Source organism: Lutra lutra, chromosome 7, assembly GCF_902655055.1.
Source record: "Lutra lutra chromosome 7, mLutLut1.2, whole genome shotgun sequence".
Taxonomy (NCBI): domain Eukaryota; kingdom Metazoa; phylum Chordata; class Mammalia; order Carnivora; family Mustelidae; genus Lutra; species Lutra lutra.
The window spans coordinates 35,825,473-35,847,305 of NC_062284.1; the positions used below are offsets into that span (position 1 = coordinate 35,825,473).

At 35.4% G+C, this 21,833-nt stretch overlaps 1 protein-coding gene across 1 annotated transcript in view; it reads left to right on the plus strand.

The window, feature by feature from the left end:
• UNC13C (unc-13 homolog C) overlaps positions 1-21,833 on the plus strand; it is a 611,946-nt gene that overhangs the window by 393,699 nt on the left and 196,414 nt on the right. The window contains exon 21 of the mRNA XM_047738968.1: positions 15,526-15,611. Within this exon, the coding sequence (XP_047594924.1) occupies positions 15,526-15,611 (86 nt within the window). The remainder of the gene's footprint in view (positions 1-15,525; positions 15,612-21,833) is intronic.

Below are 21,833 nucleotides of genomic sequence, written 5' to 3' on the forward strand. Positions count from 1 at the left end.
ATTAAGGTCTGGCTGTTTCCCCTGTGGTGAGGCTAAGATGAGTTAGTGCTTGCAGCCTGATCCCTCCACTCTAGAATTCTCTGTTGACTTCTCCTCTGATGCTTTTGTTTATTTATAATCAGTTCAAAACCATTTTTTCCAATAGGGACTGCAAAATTGTGGTTCTATAATATTATTCCTTCAATATTTGTTAGTTAGAATTTTTTCTGTAATGAAGAGCTTCCCTTTATTGACTAGGCTTACTTACTTGATTACCCTGAAATAGAATAAGGACAGGAAAGATAGGACAATTGCTTAATTTTTTCTCTTAGCTGAAAGACTTTGATTCCATTTTTTATTTCCTGCTCTATTTACTTTTATCATTTTTCATTAACATTCTCATTTAAATTGAACAAATACATATTGAATACTCAATATATGTCAGGCACTAAGCAAAGTTGAAGACCCAAAGATTTAGTTGGAAAAGAGATAAGTACAAAATTAAACATTGGTCTTCAATTGGTTAATCACTGTGTCTGCCACATCACAAGTCATTCTGGAATTCAATTCTTTTCCTCATAGTCCTTTGTCGAGATAACCTAATGAAAAAAACTTGGTTTGCTCTCTGGTTCAGACTGAGAAATCCAGAGAATGAGACAGTGGACAAGGAGAATGGACACTGAAAGGTTACAGGTTTGGAGATATGTATAGTAAGTGATCTCACATTAAGAATACATCAAGGAGGGGGCGCCTGGGTGGCTAAGTGGGTTAAGCCTCTGCCTTCTGTTCAGGTCATGATCTCAGGGTCCTGGGATCGAGTCCTGCATCAGCCTCTCTGCTTGGCAGGGAGCCTGCTTTCTCCTCTCTCTCTCTGCCTGCCTATCTACCTACTTGTGATCTCTCTCTGTCAAATAAATAAATAAAATCTTTAAAAAAAAAAAAAAGAATACATCAGGGATGCCTGGGGGGCTCACTTGGTTAAGTGTCTGCCTTTGGCTCAGGTCATATCCCAGGGTCCTGGGGTCAAGTCCGTCATCTGACTCCTTGCTCAATGAAGAGCCTGCTTCCCCCTCTGCCTGCCTTCCCCCCTGCTTGTGCTTGCTCTCTCTGACAAATAAATAAATAAAATCTTTAAAAAAAATTAAGAATACATGAATACAAGAATTAAGAATAAAAGAATAAATGAAGTATAATCAGAAGCCAGGAGATAAACAGCATGGAAGGGGAATGAGGCAGTTGTCAGTGAAAGAAGAAAAAGGCTACCTGGAAGGGAGAGCAGAAATGGTGAGAGTAGCAGAGTCATGGTATTGCTGGAGTTCTTGAGTGAGGATCCCATCTATATGGCTGGCTGTGTGCTGCCCTCCCCTGACTGCCTTCAACTGTGAAAGCTTCTTGTCCATGGTTCTGTGAAGCCTGACTCTACTGGTCATTGCTCCATCTGTTAAATGGAATTCAGCTTTCCTTGGGTTTCCATATAATATGCAAAGCAGTTTAGTCTTAATTCTCCGTTATGCAAATTATGCTTACAGAAATTACCTGTTAATTATTTGTAGTTAAAACTTGAGTCTATGATTCTTATAACCAAAGTAGTATGACTAACCCAGTATGCTATTTCATGGAACAACTCATGTCTTCCACTGGAAGCACAGTTAGGCTAATGTTGAAGTGTAAAGGAATCTTTCAGTTTGAATTGTTGGAATATGAGCAAACAATTTGCTTCCTACATGTGATTGGTTGTGCAGAGCTGGGGTTTACAGTGGGGAGAATGGATATCAGAAAATCAAAAAATCTGAGCTAAAACTATCTGTCTAGAGGTACAAAAGAAAAGATGCTATTTTGAAAGTTTTACTCATGTTAATTACAGCCAGTTTGAATTTTTAAAACAGATAAAGTGTTTCTCTGCAAATTCCCGAGACAGTACATTATCTGAAAAGATTAAGGATACTTTTCTAAAAGCACTCATAAAAATGCATACTAAGAGTTGAACTAACTCAATCACTTGTGAAGATTGCAGTTTTCTACCTCTCTGCATGCATATCATAGAGGAAGGAAAAGGTTCATCTTGGATTTTCAAGGGTTCTTATGCTTGCCAGATAATTTAGGCACAACTAGATATCTATATGTTCTAAATACTGATCATTATCATGGAGGGAAATATAGTGAATTAACTGGAGCCAGGCGTTGTACTAAGCACTTATACAGTTTAGCGATTGAATTAATCCTAAACTTAATTCTAACGACATCAGTACTATTATCATCCCCAAATTGCAGATGATGAAACTGAAACCCACAGAGGCTATGTAACTATCTAGATCATACACCCAGCAAGTGGCAGAACCAGAACCTCAGCATCTCTCTGAAGATAACAGGAATAATTGTAAATTAAACAACAGGATTAATTGTAAATTTAAAATCCCATGAGTAAAACAATGAGTGTTAATCCTTCAGTCCAACCCAAATATTTTTTATTTTTCCTGATTAGTCTGGATCTGGTCACGATAAACCTGTAACAATGACTCACAAAAAAATTTAAATTGCACGAGATGTGCCAAACAGTACCAATTGCAGTTATATATAAGCCAATCAAAAAATACATGAAATTTGTTATTTGTCAGAAGAAAAATATTAATAAACAGTGTATACTTACTGGCACCCTCAGGAGAAACCATGATTTTTTTCCCCCCTCAATTCACTGCTTAAAAGAACTTTGCTTCCTAAACAATTGAGATAGATAAAAATGATCAATTTTTCATTGTGGGTTAGGTGCCATGAATGTCAGGACTGAGGTCCACATTTAATAACTCTATAGAATCCAACAGCACACATTTCTATGTCTAATCTCTTTTTATTTTTATAGCCTCATTTTTCCTTTAGTTTCTCTACTTTAAAGGCAAATCTCACTTTATTATAGTAATTTTGTAAATCACCTTAATATTTTTGAATAAGATGAATACATAAGTAATAAGTAAAATAAAGAAAAATGACTGTGTTTTAAGTATCCAGAAGGAAAGGTGACTTGAGTGGTTTAGTGATCTAATATTTCTGAGTGAGACAGATGGAGCCAGGAGAACTTAGAAAAGTTTTGCAATGTCTCTCAGGGTGATTTCCACATTTCAAAATTTGGAAGGTACCACTTAAGACATAGGACCATTATCAGGATTCGAGGAGATAATGCATTTAAAGTAGTTAGCCCAGAGCCTGGCATTGCCTAGACCCTCTATAGGTGTGAATTCCCATCTCTTTTCTGCTGCCTCAAGCTTCCTGCCCCACATAGTGGATATGAGGACTCGCTTCCCTCCAGGTCTCTAACCTGGAGGTACTTGGAGAGCTTGAGAAACAATGATCTGAACTCAATAAATTCCATTTATTATTTCCCCCGTGCACATAGCGCAAGGTTGTAGGCCATTTCTGCCCATCTTCTCCTCCTCTCTGCTGCCAGGTGGCATTTTCACTGCCTTATAAAATATTATATTTATAAAATATAACATATAAAGTATTAAGTAGAATGGTTATATAATGGTTAACCTAGATCCATCTCTATTTAAATGATCCATCTCTATTTAAAGATCTGAGTTCATTAAAATAATGCCTTAGGTTGTAAATAAAGAGAAAACAAAAAGATAAAAGGGTAATTGGGTTTAAATGGTGTTGGTGATCTACTCTGTTTAGGTGCAGGAGACAGTACAAAAAGAAAAATTATTACCAAAGGAAATGTTCCATTAGATGAGTTAGCACTCTGAATTCTTAAGCTAACTTTGATACTCAACTGCAATGTTCTAGTATGTCTTAGTTTCCCTTTAATACAGCTTTAACTTGTAAGGCTAGTGTATAATTTATTAGCAGAGTCTTGCTCAATTAAGTTCATTCTTCTTAGCTGTTCCTTCTCCTCATGATGATGACAGTTAATTGCATGTGTCAAGTGTTCTTAAATGGAGAACATATTAACAAAAGGTGTTTTTTTTTAAGAATGTCAGAAGAGTTGGGGCACCTGGGTGGCTCAGTGGGTTAAAGCCTCTGCCTTCGGCTCGGGTCATGATTCCAGGTCCTGGAATTGAGCCCCGCATCCGGCTCTCTGTTCAGCGGGGAGACTGCTTCCTCCTCTCTCTCTGCCTGTCTCTCTTCCTACTTGTGATTTCTGTCTGTCAAATAAATAAATAAAAAATCTAAAAAAAAAAAAAAAAAAAGGAAAGAAAGAATGTGAGAAGAGCACAGCGAACTAAATATCTCCTGGATTCTGACCAATGAAGTTCTGGTTACATGCGAGACATGCAGTAACAGAACCATTGCTTACTCATTTGTAACAAAGAATACTTTCTTCAGAGACAGACTTTGCATATCAAAATAATACTTCACATTTAATGGATTCTAATCTTATCTGTTGTGACTAATGAATCAGTATTATCAAATTTGGCAGTAGTAGATTGTTTTTCTTATTTCACAAAGATTTGCAGATAATGAATGGGGTTATTTAATGATTGTGTCTCATGGGATTCAAGATTTAAAACATTTATGCTTTGTATTAATTGCTACAAATTAAAAACAGGAGACATTCTAACAGTGTTGGAATAGAGGGGTAATTTCATTAAACCTCCTTTTATAAATGATAGACTAAGTTAAGCTATAACTGCTTTGAAATGAAGAGGTAGCTGTATGTTAGAGAATTTACTTCGTGTACAGTGAAACCTCACAAATTCAGATGAGCAGGAGTGACAATTATGTTTGTAAAATATGAATAATGAAATATGAAAATTTAATGGGTCCTATGTGGGTCTGTTTTAGCTTGTAAGTTCATAGAATATTTACGAGGTTAGGGACTCGTTGTGGAAGTCAAAACCTCTTCCAAACTGCTTATCTCATAGTTTGGAGTTTGTGATTAGTATATACATTATTGGAGTGTACTTGTGATTTCTGAAGTTGGTGAGACAGTTTATTCCTCTGAGTGCTAAGAATTCCCCTCTGCAATCAAGTTTATTGCTATTAATCTTATTAGCAACTCACTTTGTTCTGGAAAACTGAAAACTAGCAAATTCAAATATAAACTTCCATTTGGCTTCTATGATAATTTTGTTCACATTAGAAATCAATGGAACTTAAATAATGTTCTCATCTATGTCTCATTTATAGTTAAAATTTCATTATCATCAGTAAACCCTACTGAGGGCTCACAATGTGCCAGGGGCTGTACAAAGTACTTCCATATAAAGTATCACTTAATTTTCATAACAGCCATAGGGAAAAAATCCCAAATTTATTAGCATTCCTATTTGACAGATGAGGACATTGAGTTTTAAGAGGTTAATCACTACTCCACTGGGTGAATTAGTTAAGCAGCAGAGGAGAAATCAAATATCTCTCTTCTGGGTTGCACTGAGGTTAAACACTCCATTATACTGTTGTGGATTGTGTGGACAAAGTAGCCAAGAGTGGTGTTAAACTGTGGAAGAAAAGCCTCTAGCCAATATGCAGGTTGCATGGGCTTATTAGCCAGTTCCAAGAAAAGGCAAGAATATTCAACTTTGAAGTGTGTTGGAAGAAAACAACTCAGCCTTCTGCATCATAATTTGGAACTGGGGAATCAGCACAGATAAAGCATATAAAATTTGCCGATGTGAGATTGTGTATTTGCAAATCTATAAGGGAAATTTGGACACAGTGCAAAAAAAAAAAAAAAAAAAAAAAAAAACCACTTTTGGGGGAATAGGATTTTTTTTGCCCCCTTAAAAACTAGAGAGAATGTCGAACAAGTAGTTACTTGGACTTGATAAAATCTCTTAGGACACATACTAGATATCTTTCTTCTTGCTCCAATGACAGATTTTTTTTCATCTTTTATTTTGCTCATAGCTGTGAGTTTTTTCTCCCCTTTTTTCTCTAGGTAGGTAGAAATAAAATTGTTGTGGAAATTATTAGCTTTGCAGATATTGTCAACAGGTTATATCTTGGCTTCTGGAATTGTCATATGGAGAAGAAATACATGTATATGTTTAGAAGATGGTATAAACCTAATATTGGGTAGTGAAGAGATTCTAAGTGGAGAGGAGTTGTTTTCTAATGCTAAACAAAATTAGTTGAAGAAAAAAAGTATATAATTTTCATCCGTTTTGAACTATAAAGCAAATGGCAATGAAATTATACTGTTAAATCTAATGTCAGCGGTAAAATTGTGGTATTTACATAGTAAAAAAGCACCAATACAATTACTAACTCCTGATATTAAGTGAGCTGTGATGCAGTTAATAGTCATGGTATCCTTTTCTTTGCCCCTATCCTTCACAGCTAAGAAATCACTGCTAATTCTGCCTTGAGTGCAACAGAGGACTTTGGAGAGAGGCCATACTTGAGCTGTGCTTTGAAGGAAGAGGCAGTTAGGGTCAAATGGAAAATCAGGAGGAAAGAGAATAGATGGGGAAAATGATAAGAAGATATGGGACATCAGATATGTTGAGTAAGCTTGGTAGGTAGAGCATGAAAGTGTTGGAGAGTAGAGATAGAAGTTAAAGTCAGGATGAGATCTTCACTGGCCAAGAAAGTAAGATTAATGAGTTGATACTTTTCTATGCTAATGAATGTGTTATAAGCAGTTGATGGTTTTGAAGCAGTAGTTTAAAATACTGTGGCCTAGGGGCGCCTGGGTGGCTCAGTTGGTTAAGCCGCTGCCTTCGGCTCAGGTCATGATCCCAGCGTCCTGGGATCGAGTCCCACATCAGGCCCCTTGTTCTGTGGGGAGCCTGCTTCTCCCTCTGCCTCTGCCTGCCACTCTGTCTGCCTGTGCTCTCTCTCTCTCTCTCTGACAAATAAATAAATAAAATCTTTAAAAAAATAAATAAATAAAATAAAATACTGTGGCCTAAAAAAATAAAATAAAAATTAAAAAATAAATAAAAATTTTAAAAGATTAAAAATAAATGTGTTGAAATAGTATGGCCTGTTTTTTTAAAAGGTAATTTACATGGTAATATGGAAGTGTACTGGAGGAGAGAGAAATGGAGGCAAATAGATAAAGGAGTGCAAGTCTTGAGGCAAATGAAGGTTAAGGCATGAATTAGGGAAGTGATGGTAGGAAGAGGGGAGGGACAACAGATTTCATAGGCTTGATAATAGAAGAATCCACAAAATTGTGGAAAGGAGAAGATGCTATGGATTGTGGCAGAGGTTGATGACTCCATTTGCTCTCTAATTCAGGGTTAAATAGTGATGTTTTTTATTTAACTAGATTATTTGTAAGAAAGAACCAAAGAAATATTTTTAAATGCACCAAAAATACCATAAAGAAGTAGCAAAGTAAAAGTATAGATTTCAGAAGAACCTCTGTAACATTAAATAAATAAACGTGCTTTGAGTTCTTTTTTTTCTAGCAGAGGGTATCCATTATCTCCATAGGTAATGATAAGTGCAACTAAATTTGGAACCAGCATATCATAATACACTATCAACAAAACTTCCAAAACAGATCTCGAAAATATCTCAAGCTCCAAAGATTGTCTCCTGCATAGTAGTAGAGCTTAGCAAGTAGTAGATACTGAGATTTAAATTGAAAGAGGAACTATTGTATAAATTATGAAGCTAATAATTTAAACTGTAAATAATTTAAGGCAAAATTAATAGGCTATCACAAAAAAGAAAATGAACTATGAAGACATTTTCAATGCTAAGGAATTTTTGTTACTGAATGAAAGAAGAAGAATGAAAAATATGGTTGAGAAGCACAAGTTCTGTTCTGATTCTGCCACAATTTGTTTCATGGTTTAGGACACATATCTTAATCTCTAATGTTCCTGAGTCTAAAATGAATGTAATCACAGTTACCTTTATGTCTCTTATAAGTATCAAAAAAATAATTGCTGAATATCTTCTGTTTTATTGAAGACATCATGAACTCTGGGGAAGATAGCTCAATGCTCAAATTCTGACCACTTGTAAAATGAGAATATTACTAAGCAAATACATAATTTGTGAGAAATAAATTTTTAAAAAAATTACATATTTGGTAAAATTCCCATTGATTTTTATTTCAAAAGAGAAATGATTTTCAAAATTTTTGTGGTTACAAAAATAATCTTATCCAGCTTCACAGGGCTGTGTAAAGCAGAAAAAGAAAGTTCTCATGTTTATGCATCATTTTTGTGAAGAAAATAAAAAGTGTAAGAAGCCCCCTCACCCGGGGCGCCTGGGTGGCTCAGTGGGTTAAGCCGCTGCCTTCGGCTCAGGTCATGATCCCAGGTCCTGGGTTCAAGCCCCACATCGGGCTCTCTGCTCAGCAGGGAGCCTGCTTCCTCCTCTCTCTGCCTGCCTCTCTGCCTACTTGTGATTTCTCTCTGTCAAATAAATAAATAAAATCTTTAAAAAAAAAAAAAAAAAAGAAGCCCCCTCACCCAAGCCTTACAAATTTTCAATAGTTGGGTATATATTTTTCTAGCTCATATTTTCTGCACATACAAGCATAAACATTCATTTTATAATGTTTATTATACATATGTTAAATACACATACATCAATTTTTTTTTGTTTTCTTACAAAATATGGAATCATATTATGTATACTGATTTGTAATTTCCTTTGTTCATGTAACACTTCCTGGTAGGCATCTTTTTGTGTCAGTACAAGCAAATCTACCTTGTTCTTTTTGATAGTTGCATATTATTCTGTGGTTTCATGTAACATCAAGATGATGCAGCCCAGAGAGGGGACTCCTGAGATATGACAGAAAGGAGTGGCAAATACACAGGTATTGGAATTGCATAAGCATTGGAAGCCCATGGAGAGTCATTAGATGACTTTTGAAAAACAAGTTTAAACAAGTATGAATTTTTTTAACCATTTTTAATGTTTTCTAATCTGAAATTTTTTCAATAAAATTTTTTCACTATTTTAATGAAGATTTCATTATTAGAAAGGTTAAACATCTCTTTTTCTGTTTTTAACCTTTTGTGTTTTTCTTTTTAAATTGAGCATTCAGGGACACCTAGGTGACTCAGTTAAGTGTCCACCTTCAGCTTAAGTCATGATCCCAGGGTCCTGGGATGGAGCCCTCCATTGGGCCCTCTGCTCAGTGGGGAACCTGCTTCTGTCTCTGCCTACTGCTCCTCCTGCTTGTGTGCTCTCTCTCTCACACACAAATGAATAAGTAAATAAATCTTTTCAAAAAAAAATTTAAAAATGACCATTCCATTAACCATTTTTCTCTAATACTCATCTTTTTTCCTATAGATTTATAACAGTTCCTTTTATATTAATATTATTCCTTTGGTTTTTATATATAGTGTGTGTTTTTCTACAGTTTTTTTTTTTAAGATTTTATTTATTTATTTGACAGAGATCACAAGTAGGCAGAGAAGCAGGCAGAGAGAGAGGAGGAAGCAGGTTCCCTCTGAGCAGAGAGCCCGATGTGGGGCTAGATCCCAGGACTCTGGGATCATGACCTGAGCCGAAGGCAGAGGCTTTAACCCTATGAGCCACCCGGGCGCCCCAGTGTTGTTTTTATTTTAGATGGTGACTTGGTTTGGTTTAGGTTTGCCATGTTGAGGATTTAATACTAGTGATGAGACCTCTTAACCCACAGTTTCTCAATGATGAAAATCACACTTGACATTGATTGATTATGTAATTGAGAAAATCCTTAGATAAACAGCTAATTTTTAGGTTCCTTGTTTTGAAATTATCTCACTAAGGCTTCCATATTAAAGGAAAAAAAGTATTTTAGGAGTCACTTTTAGAGTCTTTTCTTATGGTAATTACAACTATTAATTGGGGTGCACAGCTTATCTCTTCCATCAGTTGATATTTTCTTTTAAAGATTTTATTTATTTGCCAGAGAGAGAGAGAGCACAGGCAGGGGCAGCTGCAGACAGAGGGAGAAGCTGGCTCACTGCCAAGCAAGAGCCCAATGCAGAACATGATCCCCAGGTCCTGGGATCATGACCACCTTCAAAGGTAGACACTAGATGCTTAACTGACTGAGCCACCCAAGCGTCCAAGTCAGTATATATTTATTTATTTATCTTCTTGAATTTCTTATGATTTAAACATGCATTTACCAGAAAACTGTGTTGGATATGTGATGACCCTCTCCCCTAGAAGCCTCAACTGATTTAGCTAGAGACAAAGACTGAGAGCCCGAGAAGCTCGACAGAAAGTAGCAGCTGAAAAACTGAGAAAGCTGAACACAGCAACTGGAGCATAATTGAAATCCAGGCCCTGTGAAGTAGTGGGTCCACACGAACATCCCAAGCATACAACCCAGGTTACGAAGGGATACCTGCGAGGAGTATGAGTAAAATACAGACCTACTTTGAATGAACTCAGTCCCTAAATGGATAAAAGCCATCTGTCTCAAACCCTAAAACACTTCTGCCAGAAGAAAAATAAATCCTTCTGAAGAATACTAACGTCCTATAGATACTTAAATTGTATATACATTTTTCACAAAAATTCTTTCATTCAATAAAAAACAGTAGACATTATAAGAGGTTAATACAACAGAATTTAGATACTCAGATGTTATCATTGTGATTAATATATATTTAAGAAATTAACAAGGAAATATTTAGTTAGGCACTTGAAAGTAAATTCTAGAACTGAGCACTACAACAAATGAAAATAATACTGGATTTACCAGCATGTTAGACACAAATGAAGAGAAAATTAGTTAACATGAAGATAGTACAGAAAAAAAAACCAGAATTATGTTCAAGAACACAAAAAATGTAAAATAAAGATTATTTATCAAAGTTAACTACATGGTGGGGTGTAAAGGAAATCTCAACAAATTTCAAAAGATCAAAATCCTTCAAAATGTGTTTTTTGACTATAAGCTAAGGAGAAAACAGCAACAAAAAGAGCTGAAGTTAAGAAATCAAGATTAGATAAACAACATATGATTTCACTTACCTATGGGATCTAAAAATCAAAGTAAATGAATAAGCAAACAAAAAGCAGAAACCTATAAATAGAACAAACTGATGGTTCCCAGAAAGGAGGGGTTTGGCCATGGACAAAATGGGTAAAGGAGATTGGGAGATACAGGCTTCAAGTTATGGAATAAATTATCACAGGAATGAAAGGTACAGCATAGGGAATATAATCAATGTTATGTAATAGTATTGTCTTGTGAAAGATAATAGCTACAGGTGTAGTGAGCAAAGCATAGTATAATAGAGATACTGAATCACTATGTGGTACACCTGAAATTAATGTAACATTATGTGTCAATTATACTTCAGTTAAAAAAAATTAGGACAGTAAAATTGGAGACTTCTCAAAGTAGAAAAATACCGAAATTAAAATTTTAAAATAGTCTGATTAGATTAATATGTATATCCAGCAAAATATTTTTTTAAGATACAGCTAAATGTAGTTCCTGTAAGAAATTTATGCCCTACATACACAAAACAATGGAAGAAAGTCCCCAAATTAATTACCTAAGAATCTTTCGTAAGAATTCAGAAAAGAAACAACATATTAAACTCAAAGAAAATGAGGAAATAATGAAGAGCAGAAACTGATGAAATAAAAAACATAATCATGTAACTACCAACATTAAGGTATAAAATATATTTATCACCCCAAAAGTTTCTCCACATTCCTTTCTAGTCAACCCCTCTTCACCAAGCCACTGGCAACCACTGATACATTTTCTCTTTCTGTCTTTCTAATACTGTATTGGAATCATGGTATATAAGCCTTTGAACCCAGCTTCTCTCATTCAGCATAATTCATTTGGTACTCATCTGCATTATTACATGTATTGGTATTTTATTCCTTTTTATTGTTTAGTAAATTCCATCCTATGACTCTATCACTGCTGATTTATCCATTCATCAGTTGAAGGACACTGATGTTTGCAGTTTTTGGTGATTAAGAATTAAGCAACGTGTACAGTGTTTGCTATAAATATAGTTTCATTTCTCTACTACCTGGAGACGGACTGCTGGTTAAACGTATATTTAGCTTTATAAGAAATTGCCAAATTGCTTCCCAATCTGAATCTAACATTCTTTTTTTCTCAACCAAAATATATCCGTGTTCTAGCTCCTCTGCAACCTTGCTAGCCGTGGTATTGGCAGATTTTGTTTTACTTTGTTTCATTTTGTTTTTAAGCTGTCCTAGCAGACATATAATGGTACCACATTATAGTTTTATTTTGAAATTACCTAATAGTACTGTTGAACACATTTTCATGTGCTTAATTTTCATTATCTTCCTTGCTGAAGTGTCATTCAAATCCTTTGCCCATTTTTTTTTTATTGGGTAATTTTTTTATTATTGAGATTGGAGAGTAATCTATGTATTTTGGATAAAATTCCTTTATCAATTACATGTTTTGCAAACTGTTTTCTCCTATACTGTTGCTTGTGTTTTCATTTTCTCAGTAGTACTTTTTGAAGAACAAACTTTAATTTTCATAGTATAATTCATCAATATTTTATTTTATGATTTGAACTTTTTGCATCACATCTAAGTAACCATTGCCTAGTGCAAAGTCAGAAAGATTTTCTATGTTTTGTTTTAGAAGTTTTATCGTTTAAGGTTTTATATTTAGGTATGTGATCCATTTTCAGTTAATTTTTTATATGTCATAAAGTATGGGTCAAGGTCTATTTTTTTTTTTTTTTTTTTTTTGCATATGGATATCCAGTTACTCTAGGACAACTTACTGAAGACTACCGTTTCCCCACTGAATCACTGGAACATTTATCGAACAATAATTAACCTTGTATTTGAAGATGCAGTGTCTTAATTACTGTATTTCATAGTAAACTATGAAGACAGGTGTTGTAACTGCTTCAGCTTTTTTTAACATTACTTTTTGTTCTTTCTGGTCTTTAGCCTTACCATATAAATTTTAGAATCACTTTGTCAGTTTCCACAAAAATATCCTGCTGGAATTCTCATTGAGATTGATTGAATCTATAAATCAATTTGGGAAAATTTGACATCCTAACAATATTGGATATATCTATCCACAAGTACAATATATTTCTCCATTTTGGTTTTATTTGGTGTCTCTCCTCAACACTCTATAGTCTTCTTCATATAAATTTTGTACATATTTTCATAGATTTATACCTAAGTATTTCATAACTTTTGGTGACATTATGATTGATACTGTTATTTAAATTTCAGTCTCCAATGGTTGAATGCTAATGTATAAAAATACAATGATTTGGATATTGACTTTATATTCCATGAGGCTGCTGGACCATTAATGGCTTTTTCTCTAGTGGTTTTTTTTTTTTTTTTAATTCTCTGCATAGATAATCATGTCTGAAAATAGAATTTTATTTCTTCCTTTGCTATCGATATGCCCCTTTTCTTTCTTTCTTTTTTTTAAGCTTTTATTTATTTGAGAGAGAGAGAGAGAGCAGGCATGCACAAGCAGCAGGGAGGGGCAGAGGGAATGGGAGAAACAGATTCCCTGCTAAGCAGGGAACCAGACATGGGGCTCAATCCTAGGGCCCTGAGATCATGACTTGAGCTGAAGGCAGACGCCCAATCGACTGAGCCACCCAGGGACTCTATATATCCCTTTTCTTATTTCTTTTTCTTGTTTTTTTTTTTTAAACTTTAGGAATGCCAGTATAATGTTTAATAAGAGTAGTGATGTAAATATCACTGCTTTGATTTCAGTATTAATTAAGTATAATGTTTGTTGTAGGTTTTTGTACATTCTCTTTATAATGTTGAATTCCCTCTAATCCCTAGTTTTCAGAATTTTATTTGTTCATCATGAATAAATATAAAGCTTTGTCAGATAAGTTTTTCTACTTAGTCAATTAATACAATAAATTACATTGATTCATTTTTGAATGTTGAACCAACATTGCATTTTGGGGATAAACCTCTCTTGATCATGATATATTATCCTTTTTATTTATGGCAGGGTCAAATTTGCCATGTTTTACTGAAGAATTTTGCAACTATTCTTATGAGAGATAGTGTTTTGGTTTTCTTTTTGTACTTTTTTTAATACCAAAGCATTATAAAGTGAATTAATATGTTCTTCATTCTTGCTTCAAAAAGTTAAAATAATTTCCTCCTTTTATGAGCTTAAAGCACTCTCATTATGTTATCACTTACAATTTTGTTGCTACAGAGACAAACCATAAGTGACTCTTAATCTCACAAAACAAACTGAGGGTTGATGGGGGGAGGGGGGTTGGGAGAGGGGGGGTGGGGTTATGGATATTGGGGAGGGTATGTGCTATGGTGAGTGCTGTGAAGTGTGTAAACCTGGCGATTCGCAGACCTGTACCCCTGGGGATAAAAATATATGTTTATAAAAAATAAAATTAAAAAATAAATAAATAATACACTACAAATTATGCGATGTTAGTGGCTATCCATAAATGAAAACTTTTGAAATAAATTATATGTCTAAGTTTATTTTATATCCATAGAATAAAATTTAATATTGAAACTAATTTGCATATATTCAAGTTATGTAATTTTTTTCGATCATAGCAAGTGTCCTGAGTTTAAATACTTGATAAATGTACAGATTCTGCACATAAATTTTAAAATATCAATTGACATTATTAGACAAATTGATAGATGACAGTTGGTAAGGGATATGTGATGAAACACAGCTTCTTTTGGTGCAAAGTTGGGCTAGAATAGTTTTATGTAGTGTCAGTGGTTTTTTTTTTTTTTTTGAGGTCATATTGAGGTCATGTTAACTTAGGTAACACTTTCTTTGCTATTCAGCATTGCTATTACTCCTTTTTTATTTAAACTCAAAAATATAAATGAACGTGAGAGTTATTTTTATTCCTTACTGTATTTTTTTCTTTCTTAGTATATATTATTTTTGTATTTATGTATATATTAAATACTTATTAGAACAGAAAATACTTTCAGTCTTAATATATTGGCATGTCATGTTTTCAATATAATGAAAAGACTTAGTCATTCTATTCATTGGGCTTATATTACTGGGAGCCTTATCATAAGATTGAAAGCACGTACAAAGGAATGCATATTTAGCAGCACTAGGAATGTTAATCCTGAAGTTTATTTGATCTAAAACATAGACATACTTGGGAATTCAGGAATCTTGAGGAATGGGTCCCCGTGGGCCATTTTACTAGAGAAGTAGGGAGTCTTTCTGAAATAATTTATTTTAAGCAAATAAAGAATGGAAGGACTTAAGCATGCTTTAAGGAAAATGACTAACAGATGAATGTAAGGTGTTGTTTTGGTTATTACGTACTAAGAGTCTTTTGCCCTCTGTTCAAAATTGAGATACAAATAAAAGGGCTCTTTAGAACAAACACACACATAGCCTAAGACATCCATCAGGAGTTCCAGGCACCACTACCTTGGACTAACGTTACAGAGTCTATTTTTTCAGCACCAAATAACTGTGTTTATTTCTACACTCTGGTATGTAGCTTTGCCACTGCCTATGAAAGTTTATAACGAAAAATCTCATGAATAAAAGTATTTATGAACCAGACATCAATTACTGTGGCATATATGTCAAGTGAGGTGTTTCATTTTTAGACAGATTTCTCTTTTTGATGTACTCATATATGTGTTTGGTTTTAGGTTTCCTCAAGAACTGAACATGGGAAAAATAAGTGCTGAAATTATGTGGACCCTTTTCGCTCAAGATATGAAATACGCACTAGAAGGTAATTACAAATATTTATACTTCTTAAAATACATGTTTTAGGTAGATTGTGATTTTGTGTTCTTGATTTTAAGTGAAAAGAATTGATGCATTAAATGTTGTGATTAGTTCTAAAACTTATTTCCACATTGTAGGAAAATAAAGGTCTCCAAGTCTTTCAAAGCCCTCAAAAACATATTTTTTAATCAAGTCATTGAAGCCTCAGGATCGTACCAAGTATCTCACTCGTAGGCTCATGCTCAGATGCAGGGGTACCTAACAGAAGTTCATTTACCAGGGCAGACCATATTGAAGGCGTGAGTAGTTACAAATATTTGTCTAGATGGACTTGGAAATTGCATCCATGGCTATGAAAGTTAAAATCTGACCAAAGTCTTCAAAAAGACAGTGGCAGGGCTCTTTGCCTGAAATACTGTTCTCGATAAGTCCAAATCTTACAAGGGAAATAGAGCTCTTTAAAATAGAACTTTAGGGGCACCTGGGTGGCTCAGTAGGTTAAACTTCTGACTTTTGGTTTCGGCTTGGGCCATAGGATCCAGCCCCTGATCCAGTGAGCTTAGCTCTGCACTCAGCATGGGTCAGCTTGGGATTTTTCCCCCTCCCTCTCCCTGCCTCTCTGTTCTTCTCCCTATCTCTCTCTCTCTCCCTATCTATCTATATATATATATATATATACATATATATATGTGTGTATATATATATGTATACATATGTATATATAATATATATGATGCATATATAATATATATCTTTCTGAAATATATATTGTATGTATTATACAAATCTGTCTATATATATCTTAAAAACAAACAAACAGAACTCTAAGTTAAAAAATTCTATCCATATCCTCACACAATGCTTAGTTAGAAAACCAGAAACCAGTCCAGGTTTCCTGTCCTCTAGTAACTTATAGTCTAGAAGAAAATTTTCTTTGCATTTGTTCAACGGTATATTTTGAGCCCCTAGAAGCTAAGTGCCCACAAATATACTCAGTGTGGGGGGTAGAGCAGAGAACATGACCACCATGGTCCCTGCCTTCAACAAAATTATGGAGGGTAGTCACAAGTAATATGAGGTGATTAAGGTTAATGATGATAGAATGTCTGGAGGAAAAGCATCTAAATCAGATTTGGGACAAGGGAACAAGGCAGCCTTTCTAGAAGAACTTCCTCTGTGCGAGTGTTATATGACAAAGACCTGAAGAATAAGTAGGAGTTAGTTCTGGGAAGAGATGAGCAGGAATCCTCTGTCTTGTCCTGTTAGAGGACAGAGCATTGGCAATGAGAGTGAGCACAAGGCACATTTGAGGAAAGCACACTCAGCAGGTCCTACGAGCAAGAGGTAGCAAGAAGAAAGGCTGGAGACATTGACAGGGACTGGCATACAGGAGCTGGTGGACCATGGTGAGGAGTTTGACAAAAGATGGTAAAGGCATTTCAGAGGTTCATGTCCTGTTTAGATTTGCAACTATTTTGACTGTAACATGAAAAATAGATTAATAGGGTAAGAGTGGTTCAGAGTTCATTCTCATTGTATCACTGTTTTTGTTTTTGTTTTTATTAGTTTTGTTTTTTGGCATTGCTAAAACATAAACATGATGCTAGGGGACACGGTGGAAACATACAGACATTTTCATTATTTGAAAGAGGCACACAGTAGATTTTAACATCTGATTTTCTGGTAAAGTCTGGGTCTCCCACCCACAAATACAGAAGTTTTCTATCCTTAATGTTAAACCAGACTCTTTGGAGGCAGAAATTCCTTATTTTGCAGTGAGATATTTGTTCTCCATTGTATCAACCAGGAGCGTTCTCTCTACCTCTGCCTCCCACCAACCACATCCTTTCATGCCACTCTGCTGCAAATCTAGGAGTCTCCTTAGACTCCTTAGGTCAAATGGGAAGCACCAATACATTCAGCTGGTAAGTTTCTTCAGTTAGCATGTGCTCCCTTAGTCCCATCCCTCATATTTCTCCACCCCTCCTCAAATGTCTTTCAGGCATCTCAACTTTGTAAGATCAACAAAGAACTCCTAATCTCCCCTGTCAAAACCTGCTTCTTCCTTCTGCACATATTGCAATATTGGCATGACCACTCATCCAGTTACTCAAGTCAAACACAAAAGGGTTTTGTGGATTCCTTTCTTTTCCTCAGCACATTCTAAGTTCAACTTTTTCCAACCTGCTGCTATTTCCTTGACTTCTCTTCCCACCAGTCTTCATAAGCAGTGATGTGGCCCTCATTTTAATCTCATCCTCTCGGGATCCAAAGTCACTGCGAGGAATAACTTTATTTTAATCAGCTATCTAGCAACTAATCAGTATCTTTTATTTGTGTATTTATGTATATGCATTTGATTGCTTCTTAACCTGCTGTAACAATGTAAGGGTCTTGCCTGGAGTGATGCCTACAAGATAGAAGCTACTGAGTAACTACTTGCTGAATAAACAAAGACTTCACTGGGTAATCCCAACTCAGTGGAGGGGTGAGCAGAGGAAGAGACTTCCACTTGTGATCTTCTTGGGACATTCCAAGAGGTCAACGCCTTTGTGCATTATCATTCTCACCTGTAATGTGAAAAGTTTACACTGGATCAGAGGGTTGGGCCATGGGCAGGGGGGGCTTCTGCCCACACTTTGGAAGAATGTGATTATTTAGAACAATCCCATGGTGGCACTGTTTGCCAGTACACATTTTCTTCAGGCCAGGCCTCTCTTTTCTTATGTAATAACATTTGTGTAACTATTGGTGTTTTATGTTACATTTACTTTTAAAATAAGTAGTTATTTTAGAGGATTAAGCATGCTATTTCTGTTAAGGAATTTAATCTCAAAAATTTAATATTCGTTAGAAACAGCAATGAAGATAGGAATGCTACAAGTAAAGTGTATGTAACTTTGCTTAGATGTTTACTTATTATAGATTAATAAATCTATGTAAGAAGAATACCCAAAATGCTGAGACTGTAGCATCAAAAATCAGATCCAAGATCACGAGTAAATAATTTTGTAGTTATCTTAGCTTTTTTGAGATAAGAATCTCCTTTTTATTTTTTTATTTTTTTTTAAAGATTTTATTTATTTATTTGACAGACAGAGATCACAAGTAGTTAGAGAGAGAGAGAGCGAGGAGGAAGCAGGCTCCCAGCTGAGCAGAGAGTCTGATGTGGGGCTCGATCCCAGGATCCTGAGATCATGACCTGAGCTGAAGGCAGAGGCTTTAACCCACTGAGCCACCCAGGCGCCCCAAGAATCTCCTTTTTAAAAAGAATTTTTATCTGACTTTTTAAAATAGTTTTAGTGAGAGGTAATTCACATACCATACAGTTCAACCAACTTAAAGTGTACAATTCGGTACTTCTTCTGTTTGCACATTCACACACATTTTCAAGAAGTCATGGTAAATATATTAAGGGAGTAACTTGGATTGCAGTTTATGATTTATGCATCTTCTTTTTCCACCAGAAGAGAAGACTTTTGGGAGCAAAGATTGTTTTTTTTTTTTTTATCTTTGTATTTATTGAACTGTAATAAAAATGCACCATGTGTTTGTTTACTTGAAGTGAATTACAAATGGGATAATCCTATACAAACAATCTTAGAGACAAGGACAGGATACCTGCATGTTCAAACTAAACATTTGTGATATTGCAAGCCAGGAGGCAGCAGGGGATCTGAGTCCAGGAAACCCAACTTCAGAAAGCTTTATCACTCATGGGCTATGGAAACTTGGGCAATTAATGCTTCTTCAAACCTTGATTTTTTTTTTTTTTCTTAAAAAAAGCCGTAACTGAACTGATGAATCATTGGACATTAAATCCAAAACCATACTATACCTTGGCTAAATGAATTTAAATTAAAAAAAAAAAAAAAAGCCATAGGGAGTCCCCAGGTTGGTGTGAGGATTGCATGATATGTTAAATGCACTTTGCAAACTGGAAAGCACTATGCTAATGGGACGGGACTATGATGATGATGATGATTTTTAAATAGTAGCACTCACTCTTTTTCTTTTTTTTAAGATTTTACTTATTTGTTTGACAGACAGAGATCACAAGTAGGCAGAGAGGCAGGCCGAGAGAGAAGGAAGCAGGCTCCCTGCTGAGCAGAGAGCCCAATGCAGGGCTCAATCCCAGGACCCTGAGATCATGACCTAAGCTGAAGGCAGAGGCATAACAACTGAGCCACCCAGGCATCCCATGATTACTTTTATATAAAGGGGGAAAGATCTGTCAAAGTCTCAAAGCAGTCTCCTTCAAGGGTCATTCAAGGTTTAGACCCCTAGAAGAGTGTTCACAAATGCATGTGAATCTGATCACTTTCTCTCCCTTCTTCCTTTTCACTATTTCAGTCTAATAGGTCACTTCAAGAAGTGTACTACACCTTTTTTTAAAATGTGACATGCATAATAATTAGAGAAAATGAGGACTTCGAGTACCTCACAGAGTAGAGGGCATACAATTAAAAACATTCATCTGGCAGGCTCTTGTGCACACTGATAGTGATTTTTTTGACTCTCCCTATTTGCCTTCTAAAATGTTGTTAAAATTAATTGACTATGGAGTAGTGCTTTGGACTGTTGACCTGGAAAGACTCTGTGTTGTTACGTAGTTTGGGCTCCATAGTTCATCTTGTGACTAAAGCAGCAGACCCCAACTTGTGAGCAACCTGTGCTAGAGTCCAGTCAACAGAGAGGAAGGAACCAGCTAGAACTTCCAGACTTGTAGCTGTTGGCAGCTTTTTGCTTTACTTCATGAACCCATCAACTGCTGTAAAAGAAATAATCTAATTTAAAATCAAAGAACTTTTTCCCAACTTTACTCAATGTGTATGAGCCAACTTATTTTGTTTTTTAACATTTGACATTGACCACCTTGCAATGTAATAGACAGTCATTCATCTGATCACTATGGTGATAACTTACTGAATAAAGCCAGGATAAATTATATTGTTGATTAAAAAAAAAAAAGATGTACTTTCTGTGAAAAAGAAAGCACAGGAAGGGAGAAAATTGTGAAACAAACTTGGTTTTGTGGAATTTTTTCTAAACAACTTATTCTAAAAACTCTTGTAGTCATTACCCTGGCAGGTACAAATGTAGGTTTAGCAATAATTTGGACATAGGTCTGAATTCAGTCTCTGCTACTTTACATAAGCTTCTTAGCTCTGGTTCTGTATAGTTTATTAAGCTCAGCAAGCCTTACTTCCCACATTTGTAAACAAGGGACAGAAATACCTAGCCTGTAAATTATTATAAGGAGAAACAGGAAAACCAGGAGAGACAGGAATGAGGGAGAGTGGTTTCCTAGCACATAATAAATATTCAACAATTACTAGCCATTATGACAAACTTGAGGATTATAATTTAGTAAGCAACAAGTTGGAAATGATTTATAACACCACCAAAATATCTAGATGCCTGTAAGTGACTGAAATGTTTAATTGGTAATTCCAGTTGACTGCAGAGATTGTGTTTGTCATCTTGATATCCACAGAATTTGGTTCCCTGCCAATTGTTAAATCAGGAGAGTCCTATTCAGGGCATTGATTGTGTAACATATGTCTGTGTCTTCAAAGTCTTTATTAAGAACAAACCCTGCCAGGCCTCAAGATAGCAGCCAGATGGTAGATGGGGTCCACAAGGATTCAGGTGGTTTCTAATTAATAGTTCTGTAAAAAGAGTATTTGGGATGCTTTTAAACACCGATTCTTAAATTGGGACTTGTGGCTGGTCCTCAAGTCATATCCTGAAATTGCATCGACATTTAGGAAGTGGTGGGATGGGAGAGAGGTGTCTCAGGCCTTTGTCCCATTCTCAGATGAATCTTTGAATAGAAAAACAAAGTCACTGAAAATAAATTGGTTAAAATAATAACTTAGGCTAAGATAAAGATAAAATTACAATATGGAACACCCAATCGTCTTTCACCTGGCATTAGTAAAGTCGCCCATATCAGTGCTCCTCAAACTTTAGTTTCCCACTTGTCTCCTAGGAATCTTGTGAAGCACAGGTTTTGAGTGGGTTGACCTTTGAGGGAGGTGGAATTCTCTTAATTTCTAACAAAATCTGAAATGATGCCAGCCAGCTTGTTGGTGTACCACATGCTGAGTATAGCAAGGCTTCAGTGCTGTTAAGGTAAGTGATAGTTCTGGACCTTCTGCCTTCTTATTGCTGAGCTTTGTTGACTGCTACTGAGTTACCATGTTGGACTTCAATAGAAGAA